Below are 22,743 nucleotides of genomic sequence, written 5' to 3'. Positions count from 1 at the left end.
ATTTCAAAACAAAAAGGCTAGTTTAACCGCGCGGTACTGGAACTAGTCTTGCGTTTTTCAGCACTGTCAGTGTTACCCTATTCAAAACGGGCCATGCACATTCCCCCAAAAACACACACACACAGCAAACTTTTTCTCTTAGCTTGAATTTATTTGCATTCTTTGAAACGTTGTCATTGGAAACGACGAAGGGCAAATGCTATGGGCAATTTCAACAAAGCTAATTACCATTGGGCACTAATCGTTTAAGGTGATATAAAATCAGGGGCGTGGCCAAGGGGGTGGCCAACCCCCCCCCCCCCTTTAAGCAGCCAAAAATTCAGTAAATGTATTAGACATTATCTTAAATACAGAAGAAAATGCATTGAAAGTCCCCTTTGGGTCCCTCCTGTTAAAAATCCTGGCTACGCCGCTGAAACTAATGCCAAAACCGCATATTAATTACCTTTAATGGATAATCGTACAATTCAGACATTATGGTTTTGCATTTGGCTAAAAAATATTGAAATTCATGGTTCGTTTCGGTCCGTTAAAATGTCATTTGTTAATCACCATTTCCACTGACAGCGTTTTTAATTAGGTGAATACCATACGTTCTATGCAATTGTGTTCTACTGCTCGGAAATACAAGTATAATATTTATATATTTTAATAAAAATGTTTATATTTATTGTTTGCCATTGAACCGTTTAGGGAAGACCCCATTGGCTCCTATAGTTTCATCTTGCCATGATGGTCAAAGTTCTTACCAAAAATGTATATAAACTATTTTAACTTGGCAAACGTGTGGGTTATAATAACATATTTTTTTTTCTTAAAAAGTTATTTTTCAAATCTCCGCGATTTTAAGTAACATGACTTTTTATGCTATAAAAAACTGCTAAGTGATATATGATTATATGATATATGACACTTTTGGCAACTTCTACGTTATTTGATAACGAAAACTTTACCTGGACAATGCTGAGCCACTAAAAACGTCATTTTATGACTGAATTCTAAAAATGGCATTCACAAGTGTCTTAAATTTTGAATGATTATCATCACACTAGCTTGGTTATGTGCTATGGTTAATACTTGTGTATGTAAAACCCAGTTCCAAATTCAGCGTACAAATTGAACAATGCACAATTGCTAAATAAGAAGCATTAGCGGAAATCCAACAACGTAGAACAATGCACAATCTTGTAAATTCTGCAAGACCACCCAGGCAGTTACTCATAGTAGTCGATTTGCAAGGCTAACATGTGCCAATGAGCCAATCAGACAATTGCCCAGCAGTACACAGTTGATTTCGAAACTGGACAAAGATAATTGTGGAATTTTGCTTATTTTGACGAGTGTCCGGATTTTAAAAAGTCGTTGCTCAGTGCTCTTTTTACACAAGCACAGCGCCCTAATCAGATAAAATGAGACTTTCTTTGGGGTGTTATTTGAAAATTTTGAACAATGGACGGTCCGCTCTTTAGGTGCTGTGATTCTGGTTATAAAAAAAAAAAAAAAACTCATCATGCTAACATATGCTGGTTATATCCGCCTCTATCTTGCGCGTTGCTCGGGGAGTGGTTGGAATGCTGTCGGTTAGTAGAGAATAAAGGCTCGCAGTCGACAGAGACATGCTGCAACCTCCTTGGAATGGTAATTCGGGACGGTGCTCGGAAAGTAATCGGGTTGTTGTCGGTTAGTAGAAGTGTATCATTAAAGTACTCTTGTCGCCAGAGACATGCTGCAACCGCCTTGGAATGGTAATTCGGGACGGTGCTCGGAAAGTAATCGGGCTGTTGTCGGTTAGTAGGAGTGTATCATTAAAGTACACTTGTCGCCAGAGACATGCTGCAACCGCCTTGGAATGGTAATCGGGACGGTGCTCGGAAAGTACTCGGGTAGTGATCGGGTTGTTCTCGGTTAGTAGAGGTGAATTATTAACGTACTCGCTGTCGCCAGAGACATGCTGCAACCGCTGACGAATGGTGTTTGGGACCGTGCTCAGGAAGTACTCGGGTAGTGATCGGGTTGTTCTCGGTTAGTAGAGGTGAATTATTAACGTACTCGCTGTCGCCAGAGAGACATGCTGCAACCGCTGGTGAATGGTGTTTGGGACCGTGCTCGGGAAGTACTTGGGTAGTGATCGGGAGGTACTCGGGTAGCGATCGGGTTGTCGTCGGTTAGTAGAGGGTTATTAAGTACTAACTGTCGTCATAGACGTGCTGCGACCATCAGCGGAGGGTGGGGGTAGGAAGTTAACTATAAATCAAACACTAATATTAGTACATATTGAGGTATGGAGCTTTCATAAAAGGTTAGTTCATGTACGGAATTATAATTACAATGTTAGTGATATTATTAGTTTGCTGACCTCAAAACTATTACACAACCACGTGTTATTCTTCCTATTATTAGTGGCACCCTCAAACAGTTTTTCTCAACCTAGTTCCTCGTGTTCTTTTCCTGTGGTTGGGCGTGAGGTAGGAGGAGATAGGGAAAGTCACATCAACAACTACAGGAAATCCGAAACACCGAAAGAAAGAAGAAACTCGTGAAAGATTTTTTTTACTGTCAGGGTTTTGATTCCTGGAACAACACATTCTTCCTAACAACATTATAATGGTCACGCTTGTTCATTAATATAAAATCGGCATGGCAGACTGTTGATTAGCTTTATGATTATATTAGTGCCTTGTATTAGTGCCGTGATTAGTGTGATGTGAAAAATAAAAAAGATAAAAGAATTGCACCTGTTAGGGGTCTTGGTAACTAGCAGGCACCTTGAAAAGATTTCAAGAAAACAAAATTAACGAATTTGGTCATAACTTAAAACAATGTGTTAAAAAAAAAAACGTTTGTGACTGATGTTTGGCCATACTGGTTTAACTGGCTTATCGGGAGACAGGTAGATATACCATAGATCGAGGGAAAAAATTCTGAAGCTAGGCTTTGGCTGGGCAATTCTACCTTGTCCAAGCAGCGCTTGACAGAGCTTTATGCCGTGGCTTTGCCACCTGTATTTTAAGAAACGATACCATTGGTCACGACAGTATGATTGACAAGCCAGAATCAACTAAACAGGAGCAATTATTAAAAATCCAACACTTTGTTGAACACCTGGATAGTACAAAAACCTTTGAAAACACCATTTTAGGCGGCCATCAAGCCTTAAGTATACCTCGATTATTTCGGGTTCTTAAAATAGAGTGTGTTTCATAGGGTGATGTGAAGATCATATTATTCATCTTTTGGGGTTATCTAGATTTTATCAATTTAGATAATTATTTCCTTAGTCAATTTAATTAGAATTAACTATAACTATTACCATGTGACAAAATACGCCAACGGTTATTTAGCAACGTTATCAGTTAGTGAGTTTAAGTTTACACTATTTGTGGCAAGCATTTATTCAGCATAAAATATATCATATACCATCACATTAAACAGTAACTATCAATACTTTTTTAAAAAAACGTGGTAACTTGAAAATACATTTTTAATCACCTAATATTTAACCTTTTACTTACATAAAATCATTATAAAAATACTTCTCAAATTTGTATTAAAAAATATTAACAATGACGGCTAGCCTGTAGTTCTTACCACAGGCTTCCCATGTATATTGTGTTGAGAAAATAGCTTGAGACTATTCAGCACTATATTATTATCTTTTACAAGGTCATGGAAAGCATTAACTTGCATGTACCTGTATACGATCCCCACAAAGGGTAATTTACGATTGATGACGAATCGATAAACTAAATAAACTAAGCAGGGCCGTAACAGGCACCGAGAAGGGGGCACAGCCACGCCCCTGATAGCAATTTCCGACTACCTTTAAAAAATATTGCAAAATTACTGTCGAAGGCAGGGGGGCTGCTACGGCCCTGCTAAGTAAACAATAAATACTTACTTTTAGAATATTAGCTAGAAAATTCGCTAGAAAATGACGTATCAGTAATAAAGAGGGGGAGATTAAACAGGCTGAACCTCTAGTCTGTATCCACGTCGTATGTTTCACGTCAGCCCTTCTTTAAAGACTTAAAAGGCAATGCGGAATTGATCACTGAGTGGAATGCGACTGTTCCCAGACGTTTGCATATCAAGCGGAATCATGAATTTAGCTGCCTGGCAGCTGTACCTCCTTGAATCAAGGTTTGTCTGACACATTTTGTCACTCAGTGACACTGATAAGTAAAGCTGTCTCCTTTTCTTATAATATTCGTGGCCTTCCATTCAGTCCACTTTTTCATTCACCGTCTCTGTCGTTCTCTCGTGACTCTCTTTGCGTGACTCTAGTTTGCTAGAGATCATTATGAGTCATGACCCTAACTCCTTCTAGACCATTCCTGATCTGCTATTACCACAGAGTTCGTTTGTAACATTACCATTCGGTACTATTGGTATCCTCTCTGAGAGAATTTGTATACCGCATCTCTCTAATTCTTTATCATAGATATGTTTGTTATCCTTTTTTTACTGAATGAAAATGTTTGCTGATAGATATGTTTAAATCAGCTATCCTGTATCAGCATAGATATGTGTGCTGTTAGTTATGTTTGTCTCGGTTACCACGTATGGTTTTTTATTGTTACTCAGTCACCAAGTATCAGCACATATGGTTTCCGAGGGGTATTTTCTTACTCAGTCACCGCGTATCAGCATAGATATGACTGTTGGGCCTCGATGGTGAACTTACTGTCATTCGGGGCTTGATCAGGCTCGTATGCCTCATTTTGAAATGCCGCGTTTCCTTGTCCTGGTTCAACGCCTGAGAGTGAAAGTAACTTTTGTTCATTAAATTCTCCCAGATTAAAAACAGACTAGTTTATAAACAGACGACTATGAATTCATATACCTCTTTTTACCAATTACCATATTTACGATGACGCGATATAAGAGAACTAAAAAGAGAAGAGAGAACTATACCCACGAAGTCACCCCCCCCCCCCCCCCCCCCTCGTCATTCAAATATCCCTGTACCTTCTAGAACTCCCTTTTCCTGGAACTTAGGCTATGTCCACACGTATCCGGAATTTTTTTCAAAAAATATTTTTTGCGGATGCGTCCACACGCAGCGTATTCGAATCGTTTTCAGCCGTCCACAAATATCCGGAAATTTAAGAAAACGCACTTTTTTTTACGAATCCGGCTCTTGTCCACGCGTATCCAGCGTAATTTCCGGCCGTATCCAAAAGAATAACGTAAGCAAACAAAATTTTCCGGATACGACCCTCCACATGTATACGTATTCGTATCGGATAAAAAAAAATCCACTCTGGGGAGCGTTTAAAAAAAATTTTCGGATACGGCCGGAAATTGCGCTGGATACGTGTATGGGCGAGAGCCGGATTCATAAAAAAATTGCGTTTTCACAAATTTCCGGATATGTGTGGACGGGGCCTTAGAGCTCTATGAGTGTCGTGAAGGCTCGGCCTGTTTCTAACTCCAATCTCAAAGGACGCAAACTAGCGGATCCAAAACAATCCGTCAAGTTCCAGTACTTACATACCTTTCCCCCTAGTTGTAAAAGACTGTTCTGCCGCGGTACCCAGGCCAGCGGCGTTCCGCGCAGCAACCCGGGCCAAGTACTTGGTGTTCGGTTCAAGTTCGGGAATTAGGATCGAGGTACTTGAGATACCCTCCGCCGCGAAGACGGAGCTGACTTCCACCTTGTAATCGAGGATAGGGCTGCCATTGTCGCTCAGGGGTGGGGTCCAGCGAAGACGGACAGACGTCTCTTTGACGTCGCAATTCTTTAGAGCAAACGTTGGGGGTCCGGGAGGGACTATGGGAGGAAAAAAGAGAAGTCATTTAACTGTTTAAGATTAGCCTTCGTATACACCTATCGTATACACAATGAAACGTTGTCAGTGTAATTGGCGAATGGCAATTGCAGTTCTAAGACCAATCACTGCTTATGAGTATAATTATGTGTAAGAATAAAGATAATAAGTAATATTATTGAAAAAAATATTTAAATTTTCCTAGATTCGGGTAGAAATTTGACGAGTTCCATGGTATTTTATGATAGCACAACTGCCATTTGATAATTGGCATTTGCCATTTGCACTGACAACTTATTTTGAAATTGGTGTATTATCCATGGACCTTAATTCATCACAAGAAATTCAAGTGAAGATGAAACAATCATCTTGTTTTACCTTGGAAAAGGCTTCGTGGACAAAAAAAAGACATTTAAACCCATTGAGCTATAAGAGATTCATTATATAGCGATGAGAAAAAAGCAGACGAGTTGTTAGTGGTTGGCGCATGCGTCACATCCCGCCACCATGCCAAACCCAGCCCCCCCTCCCCCCTAAAAACGGCTTTCTTTAAACAAAGAATCCCTAAATTTTACACCTCTGGCATTATAGCGCACCCACCCCCTCCCCTCTCCTCCCCCGATCCATGGCGAGTGGAAACAAGGAATTTCGAGTAACACTCACAACACATGGCAGTAGGCTGTGTGTCTTCCGTTTTTCCTCTCAGCACATGAGAGATCTCAGCGTAATCGGTCTCTCGGTACGCCTCGGGTCTTTTCACGCCTTCGCCTGACGCAAACTCGAGAGTCCCGTCGCCCTTAGGCTTTGGACCATCAGTGAAGTCGCTGAGATCCGCGTACAATAGTTCTCCTGGCTTCTTTTTCGGCTTTTTCTAAGAAATAACGTTTATTAGACACTTTGATTCTTGGTAGATTTTGAAACAAGAATTTCTGACAACAATGTCATTGATGAACAAAACAGTCACTACTAACATCATCATCAACAACACAACGCCGACGTCAATAACAGCAACAACAACGTCAGCCTCACAAACAAGAACACGGATAAGACGGTAAGGTCCCGATACCAAGCAAGGCCGTATAACAATCATGATTCCAAAATCTATTAAAGCATGCCAAGCTAAAGCCATACTCATACTTTTCTTTTGCAGCATCAACCAAATCAAGAAATTTGAGGTATCAGGCTAACTCTCGCGCATTTACAAAGAAGCAAATAGGCTCTAGTGACTTCCGATGCAATATTTTAATGTATACCATGTCAATTTCGTAAATGTCTCCCTCCCTCAGGAAGGGCATTGGGCATTCTGCGCGGAGGGTTTTTAAGTGGTACTTATTATACAAGTATTATGTTTCGGCAAGTTTCAATGATGGAAACTTTGTAAGTGCAGGTGCGAGGTCCCTCATAGGGTAGGCATGGATCTTCTCTGGAACTTAAAGTGAGTAGATCCGACTTGACGGCAATTTGTTTCTGCTTTGAAAATTGAAAACTCATAATTCATAATTTTTCAAAATAAAACATTCCCTGTATTATTATCTCCTTAAGAAATAAAATTGAGCTGTTTTAGTTGTAGGATGGATTAAAATTCACCGGGATTCAAGCGTAAAATAAAAATAAAAATAAAAATAAAAAATTAAAATTTTATACTGAGATGAACATATCATTTGCATAAGGTTACATAACGTACGAAACCATGCAACCATGCGATTGGACGGCCTTTTAACAATATAACACCGGAACATCCACTATAATAAGCCGTGGGCGGGTTTATAATAGATACCTTTTTTTTGTCAACTTGGGCGTACATGGGCTCTTCTCTGTTTTTCTTCTTGAGGGATTTATCCACTTGCGCGTATGTGACGTTCGGGTCAGGTTGCTGCATCATGTCTGGCAACTTCTCCTTCTCCTCCTTGGGCTTTGATTTCTGTTAGAGAAGCATGGTGTTGCAGCACGGAGTTACAGAAATGTTGTCACTCAACCCAAGGCTGGGCAGCGGTAGCGAAGCTATTTTAGGTTTAAAGTTCTTAGAAAAATTACCAAACACTTTTAACACTTAAAAGATTGAGCACACCATATTTCCTGGCCGTAGCTAAAACATTCTGTCTAGCGAGGTGTGGGGCAAGCTGGAGTGTTTGTATTTGCTAGGGAGAGGGGTGGGGGTATGGAAGAAAGATATTAACTACCTCTACTGAAGAAAGCTACCTCCCATCCTCTTCCCCCGCTAGCTACGGCCCTGTATCTCCCCTCCCCCTAACCTTGCTTTTGTCCACCTGGGGGTAGGCATCTGCGCCTGCGCCTTGGGTATCATCATTGTTTCTGCGCTGTTCCACTTCTGAGTAAGGAGACTCGACGCCGCTGCCACCATTAGCATGCGCTGTTGGTCCAACCTATGGGGAATAGGGTAGGCTTAAAAAAACAAGCACATGTAACGCAGTCGCTAACACAACACGTCATGCAGTCGCTAACACAACACTTCACGCAATTTCTAACACAACACATCACGCAGTCGCTATCGCAACACGGCACGCAGTAGCTAATACAACATGTTACGTAGTGGCTAACCAACATTTAACGCAGTGGCTAACACAACATGTCACGCAGTGGCTAACGAACAGGTCACGCAGTGGCTAACACAACAAGTCACGCAGTGGCTAACCAACAGGTCACGCAGTGGATAACACAACATGTCACGCAGTGGCTAACCAACAGGTCACGCAGTGGCTAACACAACGCGTCACGCAGTGGCTAATCAACAGTTCACGCAGTGGCTAACACAACATGTCACGCAGTGGCTAACCAACAGGTCACGCAGTCACTAAAACAACGCGTCACGCAGTTGCTAACACAACGCGTCACGCAGTTGCTAACACAAGATGTTACAGAGCATTCTAACCAACATGTCAAACAGCCAAACAGCAAATACGTGTCACGCACGTCTAACCTAAACATCCCGCGATCCCTTACACAGCACGTCACCCTAAGCTAGTGACCTTACCTCAGCATAGGGTGATGTTCCTGTACCATTAGCGAACCTTGAGATAAAAGTGAGTTAACAAAAGCATCCTAATTTGATGAATAATTCCATTCAACAACATCTTCTGAAGCCGGATAGTTTAATATTCAAGAATACACAAGTTGTGATGGTATATCGATATTTGAACGACCAAGAGAGGGGGTGGGGAGACCCATAACATCAAAATATTAGCACCACGCTAAGTTTAAAACAAGCCAGACAAATACCACCATGATAACTCACTATTACATACTTAACTCCATAAGAATGCTGTGAGTAAAATTGTTATATCAGTACTTACATTTCGAGATTGTCTGCACCGATATCTACGGATAAAAAGATAAGAGTGAATACAAGAATGTTATTAAATTTTCAATAGCGATAATGGCTTTGCTACGCTTATCATAACAATCATGTGGTCAACTTTATCCTAAGAAATCGCAACATTCCAGTCATAAAGTTATAAAAAAAACTCTTTTATGACACTGACTAAAAAATGTCTCAATCGTTTCTGTTCCATTAGTACATCTAATGGCGCATCGAAAACCTGTATTGAAAAATTGTGCTTTTATTGATAGACATTGATAATATAGGTTCACTGGTTGGCATTCACAACAGCATGATTTCAGCCAAGAACTTCTTTTAACATAAAAAAAAATCAAGAAAAAAAAACACCAAGAGCAAAATGTTTACCTTTTTTAGACACGCGTAATTTTCGTTATAATTCATTACCTCTTTTCTTTTTCTTCTTCTTCGCACAGAACCAAAAGACCAGCCCGCATATTATGAGCAAAAAGACGATGACGCCGACCACGATAAGGGCGATTACGACATCTGTCAGACCCTCTTTGGGCGTGACCGCGGCGGCGGTGGTGGGCGCGCCTTGGGTGGTCAGGGATGGGGGACTGGTAGTGGAATCACTGGGGTTGGCTGTAATTAAATATAGCGTTCAAAAACTTACTTTAACGTCTAAGGGAGCCTTAAATATAATCTATTACCATTAACTTGCATAAACAACCATATAGCAAATACAAGAATTGAAATTAAACATAAACACGATTTTTTTTGTTTTCTTTTTGTAAAGGATAGATGAACAGTTGGAGCTGAGGCAATTAGTTGGGAGAAACGCTTATTTGTTTATTTGCCTTCGACACAACTTTTACTACTGAATTTTATTCTCAATACTTCAAAGCACAACTGACTGACTCACCTTGCTGTGCCTTTACGCCTGTAGGATCGATGGTCAAGCCATATGTTGCACCAGCCGCGACAAACGCATCTTTGAGAAGAGCGAAAGGATCCGCGACTTTCTCTGACATCGTGATAGCCATGTCAACAATGACACTCCCTCGTCTGGAGAATTAAAAAACACGTGTGTATAAAGAGAGGCTATTTTCGTCTTGCTTAAAATAAACGTCCATGTACAATTTTTTGAATGGAACAAATAACGAAATGTAATTAGTTCAAATTAAAGAGTTTGAACCAAGCGCCGCCATTTTAAACTCTCGGAGTCACAAGACATCCATGTTCCATCACAAATTCAGAAGCAGAGATATAAAAAAAAATATTGTCAGTCCCATTCGTAGACTGTTATTGCAAATAGATCATTGTTTTCTCAATTATAAACAGTAAAACAGCATTATTCAGATAATGTATAAAGACATGTGCAACGCAAAGCCAGTACAACCGTGAAACGACTGAAATATAAAGCTTTGCCATATGGCCGCCCCCATTGCTGGCGAGACGCTGGCTAAGAAAACCTGGCTCTGTTTGTACACCATCATGTCAGAAGGTGCTGCGAACTTGTTCACCAGCATTCCATTTGTCCTGTGGTTAGTTGAACAAGGCTTTACTAGCAATGCTGGTGGATCTTGACGCGGTTTGCGAGTTGCTTCATATCTTTGATGATCACAATAAGATCGACTTCAAAGCAAATATATGAGGCACCTACTTTCAAAAGTGTAATGATCGCTTACCTATACCCATAAACCTTCACGTTCCCAGTACACGGCGGGACGGTTTCATTAAACTGAAAGATAACAAAATGAAAATAAATGATACAAATCCCTAAACAATGCGAAAGAGTAAAGATACAATGTACTCACCAATCTGTTAATATTTGTTTTGTTTTCTTCAGTTGGTGGAAAGCTCATATTTGCAAATCTAATGCTGCCATTTGTAGTAGCTGCTTTATCTGATGATGAAACTTTATACAAAACAACAAAACATTGGTTACCAACTGAACACCAATTTTTCGCCTTTTACCACACGTCCGCATCTGTCATTTGAAAAAAAGTACTCCGTTTTAGAATAAAGGTGCAATCAACAATTAATAAATGTCGCTAACATTTTAAAGTATATCCGTAAATGAAAGTGGTTGATATGAATTTAGTAAAAATGAGCTTATAAAAACAACGCGAAAAGTTGGTAAGGCGGTGAGGTCAGACACTCTGGACATACAACACTATAACACCTACCGACAGTGTAGATTCTCTTGTTATTTCCACGCGAGCAGGTCACATTAGTAGTCTGTCCGCCTTGCACATTTACAGAATATATCACTTGATCAGACGCTGTGTTTACTCCCTGGATAACTGTGCCGCTCCCGCCTATGCCCCAGGTACAGTTGATACTTGGGGTGGGGTTCAAGTTGGTCCTGACAGTAATGTTGAATGGGGAGCATACAACCCCACTTGTTTCTATATCAAAGTCTATGAGGAAGCAATGTGGACTTAGTACATACATTGATTGGCTATTTAAATGTAAGAGGTTAAGACAAAAAGTAAGACCATCTGGGCATTCCAAGAACATCATTATAACAACAAAGAACAAGTCTGATCCGTTTTTTCCTATTTTTCATGCGCCGGAATAACTTTTATTTGGTACAAAATACAATTGAAATCGTTGGATTATTCCTTGAGAGATGTCCATTTGACTAAATTGAGGTAAGCAAATGATGTACAATATGTATCTGTTGTTTTGATGTCGCAAAGCTCAACCTGCACATCAAGTTTCGACAACACAAAGAATTATAGGTTGTATAATCGATTGCTTGACAAACGCAAAATTTGCTTTTAAATTTTTATTAATGCCGAACTGTAATTAGATGCCGTAGAAGTGAAGAACTAATTAAACTTTAGAATTAGTTATCGGACCCGTAAGAAAAAAAATGTTTTAGGATCGCGTGTGTGAACGCAAAGAAATATCGGAGTGATGACCGCGACAAAAGAATGGACTCACAATGCACAGTAACATTGATCCAAGAAGAAAATGACGTGTTCTTGCAGGGAGCAGCATTAGTCGCCATACATCTATAGCTGCCTGTGTCTTCTCTTGTCGACAGGGCAAGTTTTGATACATTTTGATCCACCCAGTCTATGCCTAGTTTGTACCATGTCACGGCTGGACTTGGGGAACCAGAAGCGTTACACATCAATTCTTTACTATCTCCTTCCGTAAGGATGATATTCTTTGAGGGAAACTGGACTATAGATGGAGGCTCTATAAAAGAACAAAAAAAAAAAAACATTTGTAAATACATGTGACATATATTTAGTGACATAAACTCTAAATCTACACTAAACAGTTTACTGAAACAACATTATAACAAGATTGATTAATAAAAAGAAAAACAACCAGAACAATCTGGTTTTTGCACAATGTACCTGATACGGGGATGGTGAGATTCGCCTCTTGACCACTTCCCGCAGTATTGTTAGGAATGCACGCGAACGTATGTACAACTGGCGAGTTAAGACGAACAAGAGATATTCCATTCTGACTCATCAACTTTCCATTCATTTTCAAAATATAGGTGATCTCAGCAGGCTTGCCAACAGCGCTGCAGTTCAACTGGACCATCTCTCCGACACAAGCGTTTGTAGTATTGACCCTTAGGGTGGTGTTTTCTGGTTTATCTATAACATAAGGCCAAGTTACACGAGGCAATTTTCGTCTACAACTGGCAACGCAATGATGACGAATAAAAATATTGCCAGTCGCAGGAGGATGTTTTCCGGCACAAGAAAAACAAGCACGCTGATTGGTTCATTTCGAAAACCCATTGCGATGTCAGTTGCCAAAACATGTCACACACAGCAACTTGTCTCGATTTGAGACGAGCTCTACTTTTCGCAATAATTTGCTGCATTGCCAGTTGCAAAAAGGGGATGTTACACGAGGCAATTACGCGCGCAACGATCATTGCGTTGCCAGTTGCAGACGAAAATTGCCTCGTGTAACTTGGCCTATAAAAAGAATATTAAGTACGCGGATGAGAGAGGGGTAATCAGCAAAAACGGGGATTGCTTAACCTTTGCTTAAAGATTACTAACATAGGTAGATTGGTAATAAAATTCAAGTAATTCTTAATGAATTTACTTTTTTGTGATGAACTACAACCACGAAGCGCCGCGAAATCTTTTAAACGTTTCGATACAAGCACTATTAAAAAAGCAAAATGAATAAGTTTTAAAGCTATCGTTCAAAGAAATAAAAAGCAAAAGAAATTACATGCGCAAGTGTCCAAAGCTAATTTTCATTTGACTGGCCCGTCTGTATCTTTTCAAACAATACAACAAGGTTGGCGGTCGACGAAAAGCAGCTGGTTCTTTTAATTGATATATTATTTCATGTTCATTTTATTTCAAATCCATGAAAATCGCCCAAATAGAGACTTATTGTAAATTAAGCAACTGTGTTTTTTAACATTTAGAGTACAGTATATCCACATTACATTACAGTGCAGTAAATTTGATTTACAATATTGCACAACAACACAAACGGTTAATACAGTGACCACCGTTCTTGAAATGCCAGATACGTTAATACACGGCACAAATTTAAAATGTATGGCGGCCAAATGAAACACAGCCCGTTATTTGGTTTATATTTGGAGTAACCATCGCTAAGGAATAGTTCCCCCCCATTAAAAAAATCATTGTTCCTTGTAAGGGTACAGATCTATGAGAGAGAAGAAGGCGAAAAATGAGGGAACGATTTACATATTACGGGTCGAAAGGGTCGAAAGAAGTTAGTCACAGTCAGCGTGATATTATAAAAGGCATTCACAGTACATTCAGACAAACAGATGTGTGTCTCGATCTCGAGCTTACAAATAAAAAGTCTATACTTACAATCAACAATAATAAATGAGGTGTTCAACGTTGTTCCACATGAACTTGACACATTACAAGTGTAGTTCCCTTCGTCTTGTACTGTGACTTTCGATATCGTGAGGGTTTTTCCCGAGCCAATGAAAATATTGTCTTTGTACCAGCTGATTTGTAATGGTACCGGCCCTGTACCGTCACATGTCAAAGTAACACTTGACCCTTTGACCATTCTACCATTGGGCGGGATGTCGACGGACACTACAGGAAGTACCTCTGATGCGTTTACGATCACAGTTTTGTTTAGTCCTTCACCAATTTCATTAGTAGGTACACACGTGAATACATGTTCTCCTGAAGTGTTTAGCTTGATGTTACTTAATACACCATTGGTGTTAGTCTTGATCGTCTGATTTCCCAAGTAGAGAGAGTACTTATGCGGCTTTGGTGCGCCGTCAGCAGTACAGTTAAATGATACATTCGATCCGCATTGACGAGACGCATCTCCACCAAGTATGGTCAGGGAAGTGTTCACAGGTTTGTCTAAGGGATAATAAAAAAGGTAAGTCAGAGATTTTTATATTGTATTTTGGGGTATGTAATACATGAGAAACTATGGCTTTAGCACAACGCTGCAATAGATTGAAACCTCGCAAAATTGTCACCACGACTATTCTTACATTGTACAGCAAGATTAGCATCCTTGGTGAGGTTTTTCCCGCAGCCGTTAGTAGCCACGCACGTGTACACCATTCCTGTCATGTTGCGGTGCACCATGGGAATGGTGTAGGACGGTCCGTGTGCTACGGTGTTCCCCTGAGGGCTGATCCATGTGAAGGTTGGTGGAGGAGTACCATCAGCTGAACACGTCAGGTTCACTTGGTCACGCTCGGTCACGGTAGGACTCGGTGGGGAAATTTCAACGCTGCTGGGAGTGACTAGGAAGAACAAACCATAAGTTACTTTAGTGAACTGTACTGAAAGCAGGCATGGTTAGATAGACTAATTTTTGTTCACAAATTGTTGTATCTAGACACAAGGTGTTGTTGCCAACAGCGCTCTCTTTAAAGCGCACACAAGTAAATGTGCATCACAACCTACATTAAAATTGTTTAATGTTGGCCGTCTTACCTAGAATTTAAAGACTGTATTGATAACAATGAAAACGGGGAGACGGGTTTCAGTGATCTTGTCATGGGAAGATTACAAGTTGTCTAGCAGAAGTTATAAGAAAAAAAAGCTTTTTTGGGCACAACACGTTTTGTCTGACATTGAAGATTGTGTTTTTCGGGGCATGGTTTACCTAGCCTATGTTTAGCAGCTGACTTGCCGAACAAACCCTTTAAATTGTTTGTTGGTTTTTCACAATGTTCTGCATCGAAAAAAAAACCTGGATTATCTTCTACAGCAATTTTATGGTGCTGAGAATGCTTTTGCAGGTTCTGTTTAACCCTTAGAGGCTTGTTGGTACTACCTCTCTCGGCCAAAACATGTCCGTTGAGGAAGGATTATATGGGTAAAGTTATTATAATTCATACGTTTTAACATTAAGCACTCTATGTCTGGTTGTGTAAACTAACAATAACATTAGCGACTCGATCACACCCCGAGCCAACCCTGTTCTACAGATATAATAAAATGCCTACCTGGAACGATGATGTGAACAAGTGCTTCTGGCCCTTTGCCGATAGTGTTGTTAGGAACGCAAGAAAAATTGTTCCATCCAGGAGTGCCGGGGAAGACAAGAAAAACTCCACTTCGATTAGCCTTATGCTGTTCACCATTCAGCAGAAGGGAATAAGTGATAACTGAAGGCTTGCCTTCAGCGTAACAGTTTAGCAGGATAATGTCTCCAACGCATGCGATTATACTAGTATTATTCGATTTGTTGATTTGAAGAGTTGTGTTCTCTGGAATGTCTGTAGACACAAGTAAATATAAATTAAACAATAGAAAATCGCATAGTAATCGCAATAAAATAATAAAAAAATACAGTGCTAGTAGTGCGTTGAGACAAGGAACGACACTTTACCTTATCACAGAAAGCTTTAGTGCATCGAGATGTCCACGAAAATCAGCTGGTCCTCTATAAGTTTGCTACATTTTTTGTGTTCAAATCCATAAAAATAGACGGTAGAGAGAGCTTACACTGATAATCACGTTAGCACGCCGTCGATTTTTTTTTTTTTACATTATTTGATTTGCAGTAGACTTGATTTACAGTGTATTTGCATTCGTCGACAAATGTTATTAACAAACTAATTAACGACACTCACATAGGGTACGGAGCACAATACTTGGAATGCCAGATGCACAATACCCAACACATATAATAAGGATATGGGTTACATATGACAGCCAGCGACCATCCTTTGGGACCAAGGACAGTGCCGGATGCAGGGGGAGTTCGAAGTAAAATTGTAGAAGAAATGTATTGGAGCCATAAACACAAGTTTACCTCTCACCATAATATGTTTGTATTTATATCTACAGTATGCCCCAGCCCTTAAAGACGATGCCTTTCCCACTCGCTAAGTCCCCTTCAAGCTTTACGAGGGATAGGGAGAAGTTAGAGAAAACGTGTTTTTTTGATAATTTCAATCTCAAAATGTACGATTGGCATCCCTACCCAGTGACAGGGAAGCACATCCCCGCACACAAATGTATGTCGTCAAGCGTTTCTGTTTAAGAAATAAACGGTATGTACTCACAATCAACGCCAATAAACGAGGTGTTCAACGTTGTTCCACATGAACTTGACAAATTACAAGTGTAGTTCCCTTCGTCTTGTACTGTGACTTTCGATATCGTGAGGGTTTTTCCCGAGGCATTGAAAATATTGTCTTTGTACCAGCTGATTTGTAACGGTACCGGTCCTGTACCGTCACATGTCAAAGTAACACTTGACCCTTTGACCATTCTACCATTGGGCGGGATGTCGACGGACACTACAGGAAGTACCTCTGATGCGTTTACGATCACAGTTTTATTTAGTCCTTCACCAATTTCATTAGTAGGTACACACGTGAACACATGTTCTCCTGAAGTGTTCAGCTGGATGTTACTAAATTCACCATTGGTGTCCGTCTTCATCGCCTGATTCCCCAAGTAAAGAGAGTACTTATTTGGTTTTGGAACGCCGTCAGCAGTACAGTTAAATGATATTTTTGATCCACACTGAGCAGATGCGTTTCCACCCAGTATGGTCAAAGAGGTATTGTCAGGCTTGTCTAAGAAATAATCAAAAGAAAAGGTAATAAATGAGCAAGGCAAATAGTAGGCTGAAACAAATTTTTTACAAACACCAGCAGACTGCCTTGCATTTTTGCAAATACTCTTTGAGCAGGTGTCAAACTGATGTACAGGGAACATCACACCAGAAGAAATAATAAAAAAGACTACTATTCTTACATCTTACTGCTAGTGTCGCATCCCTGGTGTGATTCCGTCCACACCCATCAGTAGCGACGCATGTGTAGACCCCTGACATGTTGCGGTGCACGATGGGAATGTTGTAGTACGGTCCGTGTGCTACGGTGTGCCCCTGAGGGCTGATCCATGTGAAGTTTGGTGGAGGAGTACCATCAGCTGAACACGTCAGGTTCACTTGGTCACGCTCGGTCACGGTAGGACTCGGTGGAGAAATGACAACGCTGCTGGGTGGGACTAAAACAAACAACCACTATTTAATTCACACCAATATTTACAAAGTTTACATGTACTAGGTATCATTTGGTACACATTTGAGAATACATATTCTTTAATAATTGCAAAGCACATCTCAACTAGTTCATTTGTAACTTTTGATGCACATAAAACCATTGTTGTTTGAAAGAAAAGGGAGGTCATCTTGCATCAACCTCACAACTTCTACTTCAAAAAACACAATTCAGTCTGCGTCTTAATTTAGTTGATTCTCTTATCATTACTGGCTTCAGCATACCTATCAACCCAACTTGGACAGAAATCTTGTGAAATCAGGTGAAATACAGTTATTATGCGAAAAAACGCAAACGAGCCAATGCGGGTGAATACAGAGAATATATGAAAATTCTCACAAAAATCAGGCTTGTGATGGGGTCAAGAATCTTGTGACAACCGCCTAATGTGGGTGAGTTGACAGCTATGCTTCAGGGAGGGAAGAGGAAGCCTCTTGTCAAGACACATCTCTAAAATCTGTATCAGGAAGTTTTAACTGGCAAATTTTAAATCTGTCAGAGTGACCTATTCTTCATTTTTTATAACATTCCTAAGCCACTGACCAACTGAAAGGGAAATGGGGATGAGTTGTAAAAAGTACTTTCACCAGACCCTTCCTTGCCAATCAAGCAGCTTACTTTTAGAAATACAATGGTCTACATGCTAGAAAGCTTAATAGCCATCCTTTAAAATTGAGGTCAGATACTCTATACTGTGACAATAATGTCTGATAAAAAGTATCCATAATGACTTTACTAGAATCAGCAACAAAAAAATGGATGGTACATATCTGTGAATTAAAATAATTGTGCTGGAACAAATGGAAGCATTAGTGGCCGTGTTTAAAAAAAATGAGCCAAGTGAAAAAGTAAAGCAGGGTGTAAAGTTCCTCCTCCCACTATCTATACAGCTGTGTAGTAACCATGACTCATGTTTTCCAGCAGAGTTTTGCAGCTCCTGCATATTTTGCAGCATCAATTTTCTACAGTATAATCGGCATAAAAATGAAGACACTTGTAAAAGCCTTGGGATGGTTTATAAATAACTCAAAGATCATTGCAGCAGAAAAAAAAAATGATAATAAATGTATGAATAGAAACTATGCTGAATGTTTTTAATGTCATAATTCTAACAAGGGGATTTTTTAGGAAAAAAAGTTATGTTTCAATGAAAAGATACACAATTTTATCAATTAGAATTTTAGGGTTGAAAATATTAACTTTTGCATGATGACAAATTCCATAAAATAACTAATATGTATAATTTATCTTATTTTACAGTTCCAATACCATCTAAAAGAAAGAGTTAGTACAAAAGATCATATAAAATACAGGGGGTAGCCAGGACTTTTAAGAGGAGGGGGCCAAAAGGCCCTTTCAAGGCATTTTCTCCTGTATGTTAGATGATGTCTCATACATTTACTGTATTTTTGGCTGCTAGAAGGGGGGGCCCGGGCCCCCTGGGCAACCCCACTGGCTACGCCTCTGAAATAGATTGTGGGTTGTGGATTGTATAAAATGTGTAATTAAGCATCTTCAAACACTGAATATACTGCATTTTTCAGGAATGATATTATGATGATTTTTTGACAGTTATCCCCCACTATCAATCCCTGTATATATTTTGCAGAGGTTTCTAGAGGCTGAAAGAAGACTTTACCAACACCCTAGAAGGCTAGAAAATGTTCAATTATCCTTTCATTTAAAATTAATGTACTGTACAGTACATAAAATACAAGACTCTAGACATTGAAAATCTAACATTCAGCCTAAACAAATTTTTTTTTGTAAACAAAATTGGATTGAAAAAGCATTACTCTGTATGGTCAGTCCTCATCTCTTGAACTTTGTGTTGTTAACACATTGAACCATCGACCAGTCTGTACTTGAGAAGTGCCCACAACCCAAAAAATTCATAAATGCAAAATAAGCACAACAAGATGGAGATACTAAGGCATCAGTCTCGGATAAATGTACAACCAACATTTCTTTAACTTGGGAAAGTCATTCCACTGAGCTTGCTTCTATATTTTACTTTCATCTCAATGGGAATACAGCTACAACAGAGAAAAACCTGCAAATCTGTGTTGTTTGACTATAGTTTTTTTGTCTGTTTTCCTTTTTTCCCAGGAAAAAGTCAGAGTGTTTATAACCAAACAAATATAAATAATGCAAAAAGTGAATTATGAAGTTTGAGCTTTGACAGGTTATACTGTAATGTGCCTTGTGACAGGAAATGTTTGTTGTTGTATTAAACAAAAAGATCTCATTTTCATTCGTCTGTCCTCTAATAGATGCACAGAAGACGTCACAGAGTTTCATGAACTACAGTTACACACCTTGACTGTGTCTTGTTGCGTTGTTTTTGTTCATGACACACTAAAACATCATATGTGCATCTATTAGAGGACAGATGCACACAAAAATGAGATCTATTTGTTGAATATTCAAGCTCAGCCACAGGTAGCCCAAGCTCTTTATTTATCCCTATTGATATTTACGGCAAACATAGGGCAAAAAACAAAAATAAGTGAAAAAAAAAACTTGTTGAAAAGACATGTGTAGTGTTGTGTTTATGTTTACTTTTTGTGTTTTCTCTGGCCGCATAAAAGCCCCCTTTTCAAGATTCAAGATTCACAATTTGAACTCTTACAAGGACGAAGTGAAAAGTAAGCAAGTAATTTTAGACATACCTCACATTCTGTCCTCAAAAACACACTTCCTCCTGCTTCATCCCGCTCAAATCACGGCGACATCCTCACAGATAGTTGGAGTCCAACCAACCCAAACTTCAGTGCCACACAATTTTTAATTGCTGAGGAATCCTTGCCAATTTTGTTGGCAAGCATATTACGACAACAAAAAGACAAATATTCTGCCGGATTCCTCTGAAATGGAAAATCGTGTGGCGCTGAGGTTTGGGCTGGTTGGACTCCAACTATCTGTGAGGATGGGAGGAGGTGTGTTTTTGAGGACAGAACGTGAGGTATGTCCAAAATTACTTGCCTACCTTTCACTTCGTTCTGTTAAGAGTTCAAATTGTGAATCTTGAATCTAGAAAAAGGTGCTTTAATACAGCCAGAGAACACGCAAAAAGTAAAAAAAAAAAAAAAAAAAAAAAAACACACACACTAGACTACAAACATCTTTTCAACAAGTTGTTTTTTATTTTTCACTAATTTTGTTTTTTGCTCTTTGTTTATCGTAAATATCAATAGGGACAAATAAAGAACTTGGGCTACCTGTGGCTCATCCATTAGTCCATAAACATCAAGCGATTACTTTGATGCCTGTGTGTTATTAGATCTCTTGTTTTTACACATTTGATCATTTTTGTTTTTAATAAGGAATACTTTATTCAGCCTTTGTCCTGAGGGTGACCGCTTAACAAAGGTTCGACTGTATTATTTAACCCTAGGCTTGTGCATGGTTGGATGGATATAATAACCTTACTACAAACTAAAACCCCTGATGTGAGTAGAAGACAAAGTCTGCAAACAAAACCTTTCCTAGAAAATACACCAAATATTAATCGCAAAGGGCATTTACCTTGCACGTTAAACACGGTGTCTAACGGGGGTTGTCCTGTAATGGTTGGCAAACTTCCTGCTGCAACTCTACACTGTAGGCTTTTAGTGCCGAATCCATCTTTATTGTTGCTAACATTCGCCAGCGTAAACACAATATGGTAGACAGGGCTTGAATCCGTGAGCGATATGGACATCACTCGGTCACTGTAGGCTGGTTCAGGTCCAACAAGATAAGTATACATCTTGGACGGTGTTGCTCCAGGCGCTGTAGACTGCTCCCAGATCTCAATTCCTGACAAACTCTGGCCTGACTCCAGAGTCACATTCCACGTCATTGTAGCGTTGTCGCCATCGTTGAGGCATACGGATCTATCGAATTGCCACTGCCATGTACTGCTGGAGCTTACAGCTGTTGAACGGGAGAAGAATATAACCGAAATATAATCTTCAAAGGACTGATCTTTCACCATGCGAAATCAAATTCAGATGCAAACGGTTTTTCAAATTGCAAACAACTTCGCTCGCACTTTGAAAGACTCGCATGGGAGTAAGCAAGCTAGCCGAAATATAAACGCTACATCACGTACCTTCAAGCCTTAATAGTACATAGCATACATAAAGCCATAGAATTTGCATCCTTTACCGTCAAAAAGTAGCGCTTAATCGAAGTATAGATGTATTTGCACCATGTCTCAGTTAAGTAGTTATCAGTTTACTTCCGCGTCTCTTCTGAAAAGTACCTAGGACCACACAGCAAAGCCTTGTGGGTATAGTTCGGATGTGACCACAGGTATCCCAGCCAAAAACATATTCTAAATTCTAAAAAACAGAGATCATTTACGATTACGAACCAGAATTTGTTAAAACAATTTTAAACATTTATTCCACTGCAACTAAACCGTGCCTTAATTGATGTGCTTGATGACCCGGTAGATTGTATCGAAACACGACTCTCGCCTTTATTTCCCAAATATATTACGAGCTCCAACATTACTTATACCAAAATGATTCCTGAAATGCGTAGACTAAGTATTTTGTATTTATTTTTGTTCGTTTTAAGTGGGGTAGGTACGATCAGCTAAAGTTTTATTCCGATTCACACTTCGGTGTTTATAAGAAAGCAGAAACTGACAAATTGAAAACACGACTTGATCGCCTTTCCCCCCCGAAATAGCACAAATGTCGACGTGACTTATACCAAAATAGTCCCTGAAATATATGCGATTTTATATAGTGCGGGTAGGATCAGTGATAGCTTGATACCGAACTTGGTTTTTTTATACTACTGTGTTATTACAACTTCAACGATGCATTATCACAATATATTTTAAACTTGCCGCTAGACATTAATGTTTGACGACCTATGGGAGCCCAAATCTCAAAGCAGTTATTAAAGCCGAATTGTCACCAGTTTACTTCCGGTAGATTACGTAACAATCTCCGATTAGTTTTAACGGAAAACGCGAAAAATATTTCAAAATATTGAAAGCAGTGTGTCTATTGGAAGTTTCTTTGAGGATGTGATCGATACTTTAGAGCGGATGGCCTGTTAAATATCTTGGATTCTAATACAGTTGAAGCTCTCGTAAGCGACCACCTTGGGAACTGAAAATTGTATTCGTT

General features: G+C 39.6%; 1 protein-coding gene across 9 annotated transcripts; it reads right to left on the bottom strand.

Moving 5' to 3' along the window:
* Nucleotides 1–130: 130 nt before the first annotated feature.
* Nucleotides 131–21,862, bottom strand: LOC5517279 (hemicentin-2). 9 transcript variants are annotated; one of them, XR_007313798.1, is made up of 24 exons: nucleotides 21,708–21,862; nucleotides 21,140–21,529; nucleotides 17,304–17,558; nucleotides 16,604–17,122; nucleotides 15,539–15,811; nucleotides 14,573–14,830; nucleotides 13,917–14,435; nucleotides 12,447–12,698; nucleotides 12,022–12,282; nucleotides 11,259–11,492; nucleotides 10,887–10,987; nucleotides 10,758–10,810; nucleotides 9,992–10,134; nucleotides 9,514–9,711; nucleotides 9,083–9,107; nucleotides 8,764–8,800; nucleotides 8,024–8,155; nucleotides 7,549–7,692; nucleotides 6,435–6,642; nucleotides 5,498–5,773; nucleotides 4,685–4,756; nucleotides 2,953–2,999; nucleotides 2,736–2,765; nucleotides 131–2,244 (listed from the first exon to the last, which is right to left on the bottom strand). XR_007313798.1 is itself a non-coding variant. In XM_048732842.1 (23 exons), the coding sequence occupies exons 1-22, from the start codon at nucleotides 21,754–21,756 to the stop codon at nucleotides 2,755–2,757; spliced, it is 4,410 nt and encodes a 1,469-aa protein (XP_048588799.1). In that variant the 5' UTR covers nucleotides 21,757–21,862; the 3' UTR covers nucleotides 131–2,244; nucleotides 2,736–2,754. The 9 variants fall into 9 exon arrangements, 7 of the variants coding, with proteins under 7 accessions (XP_048588799.1, XP_048588797.1, XP_048588802.1 ...); XM_048732842.1 differs by lacking the exon at nucleotides 2,953–2,999; XM_048732840.1 differs by lacking the exons at nucleotides 2,736–2,765; nucleotides 2,953–2,999.
* Between the last annotated feature and the right edge of the window lie 881 nt (nucleotides 21,863–22,743).

This window comes from Nematostella vectensis, chromosome 9 (genome assembly GCF_932526225.1).
Source record: "Nematostella vectensis chromosome 9, jaNemVect1.1, whole genome shotgun sequence".
In the NCBI taxonomy this organism is placed as follows: domain Eukaryota; kingdom Metazoa; phylum Cnidaria; class Anthozoa; order Actiniaria; family Edwardsiidae; genus Nematostella; species Nematostella vectensis.
The sequence above is the reverse complement of the archived record's forward strand: the minus strand, read 5'-3'. Positions and strand labels throughout refer to the sequence as shown.

Excerpts from the sequence above, each read along its gene's own strand:
- LOC5517279 (XM_048732840.1), bottom strand. The coding sequence starts at position 21,756 with ATGCAAATTCTATGGCTTTATGTATGCTATGTACTATTAAGGCTTGAA. Across the intron at positions 15,812-16,603 it reads CTCGTTTATTGGCGTTGATT|ACATTCCAGAGAACACAACT; the intron begins GTGAGTACATAC and ends TTGTGTCTACAG. Across the intron at positions 14,831-15,538 it reads TGTTCACATCATCGTTCCAG|TCACTCCCAGCAGCGTTGAA; the intron begins GTAGGCATTTTA and ends TGTTCTTCCTAG.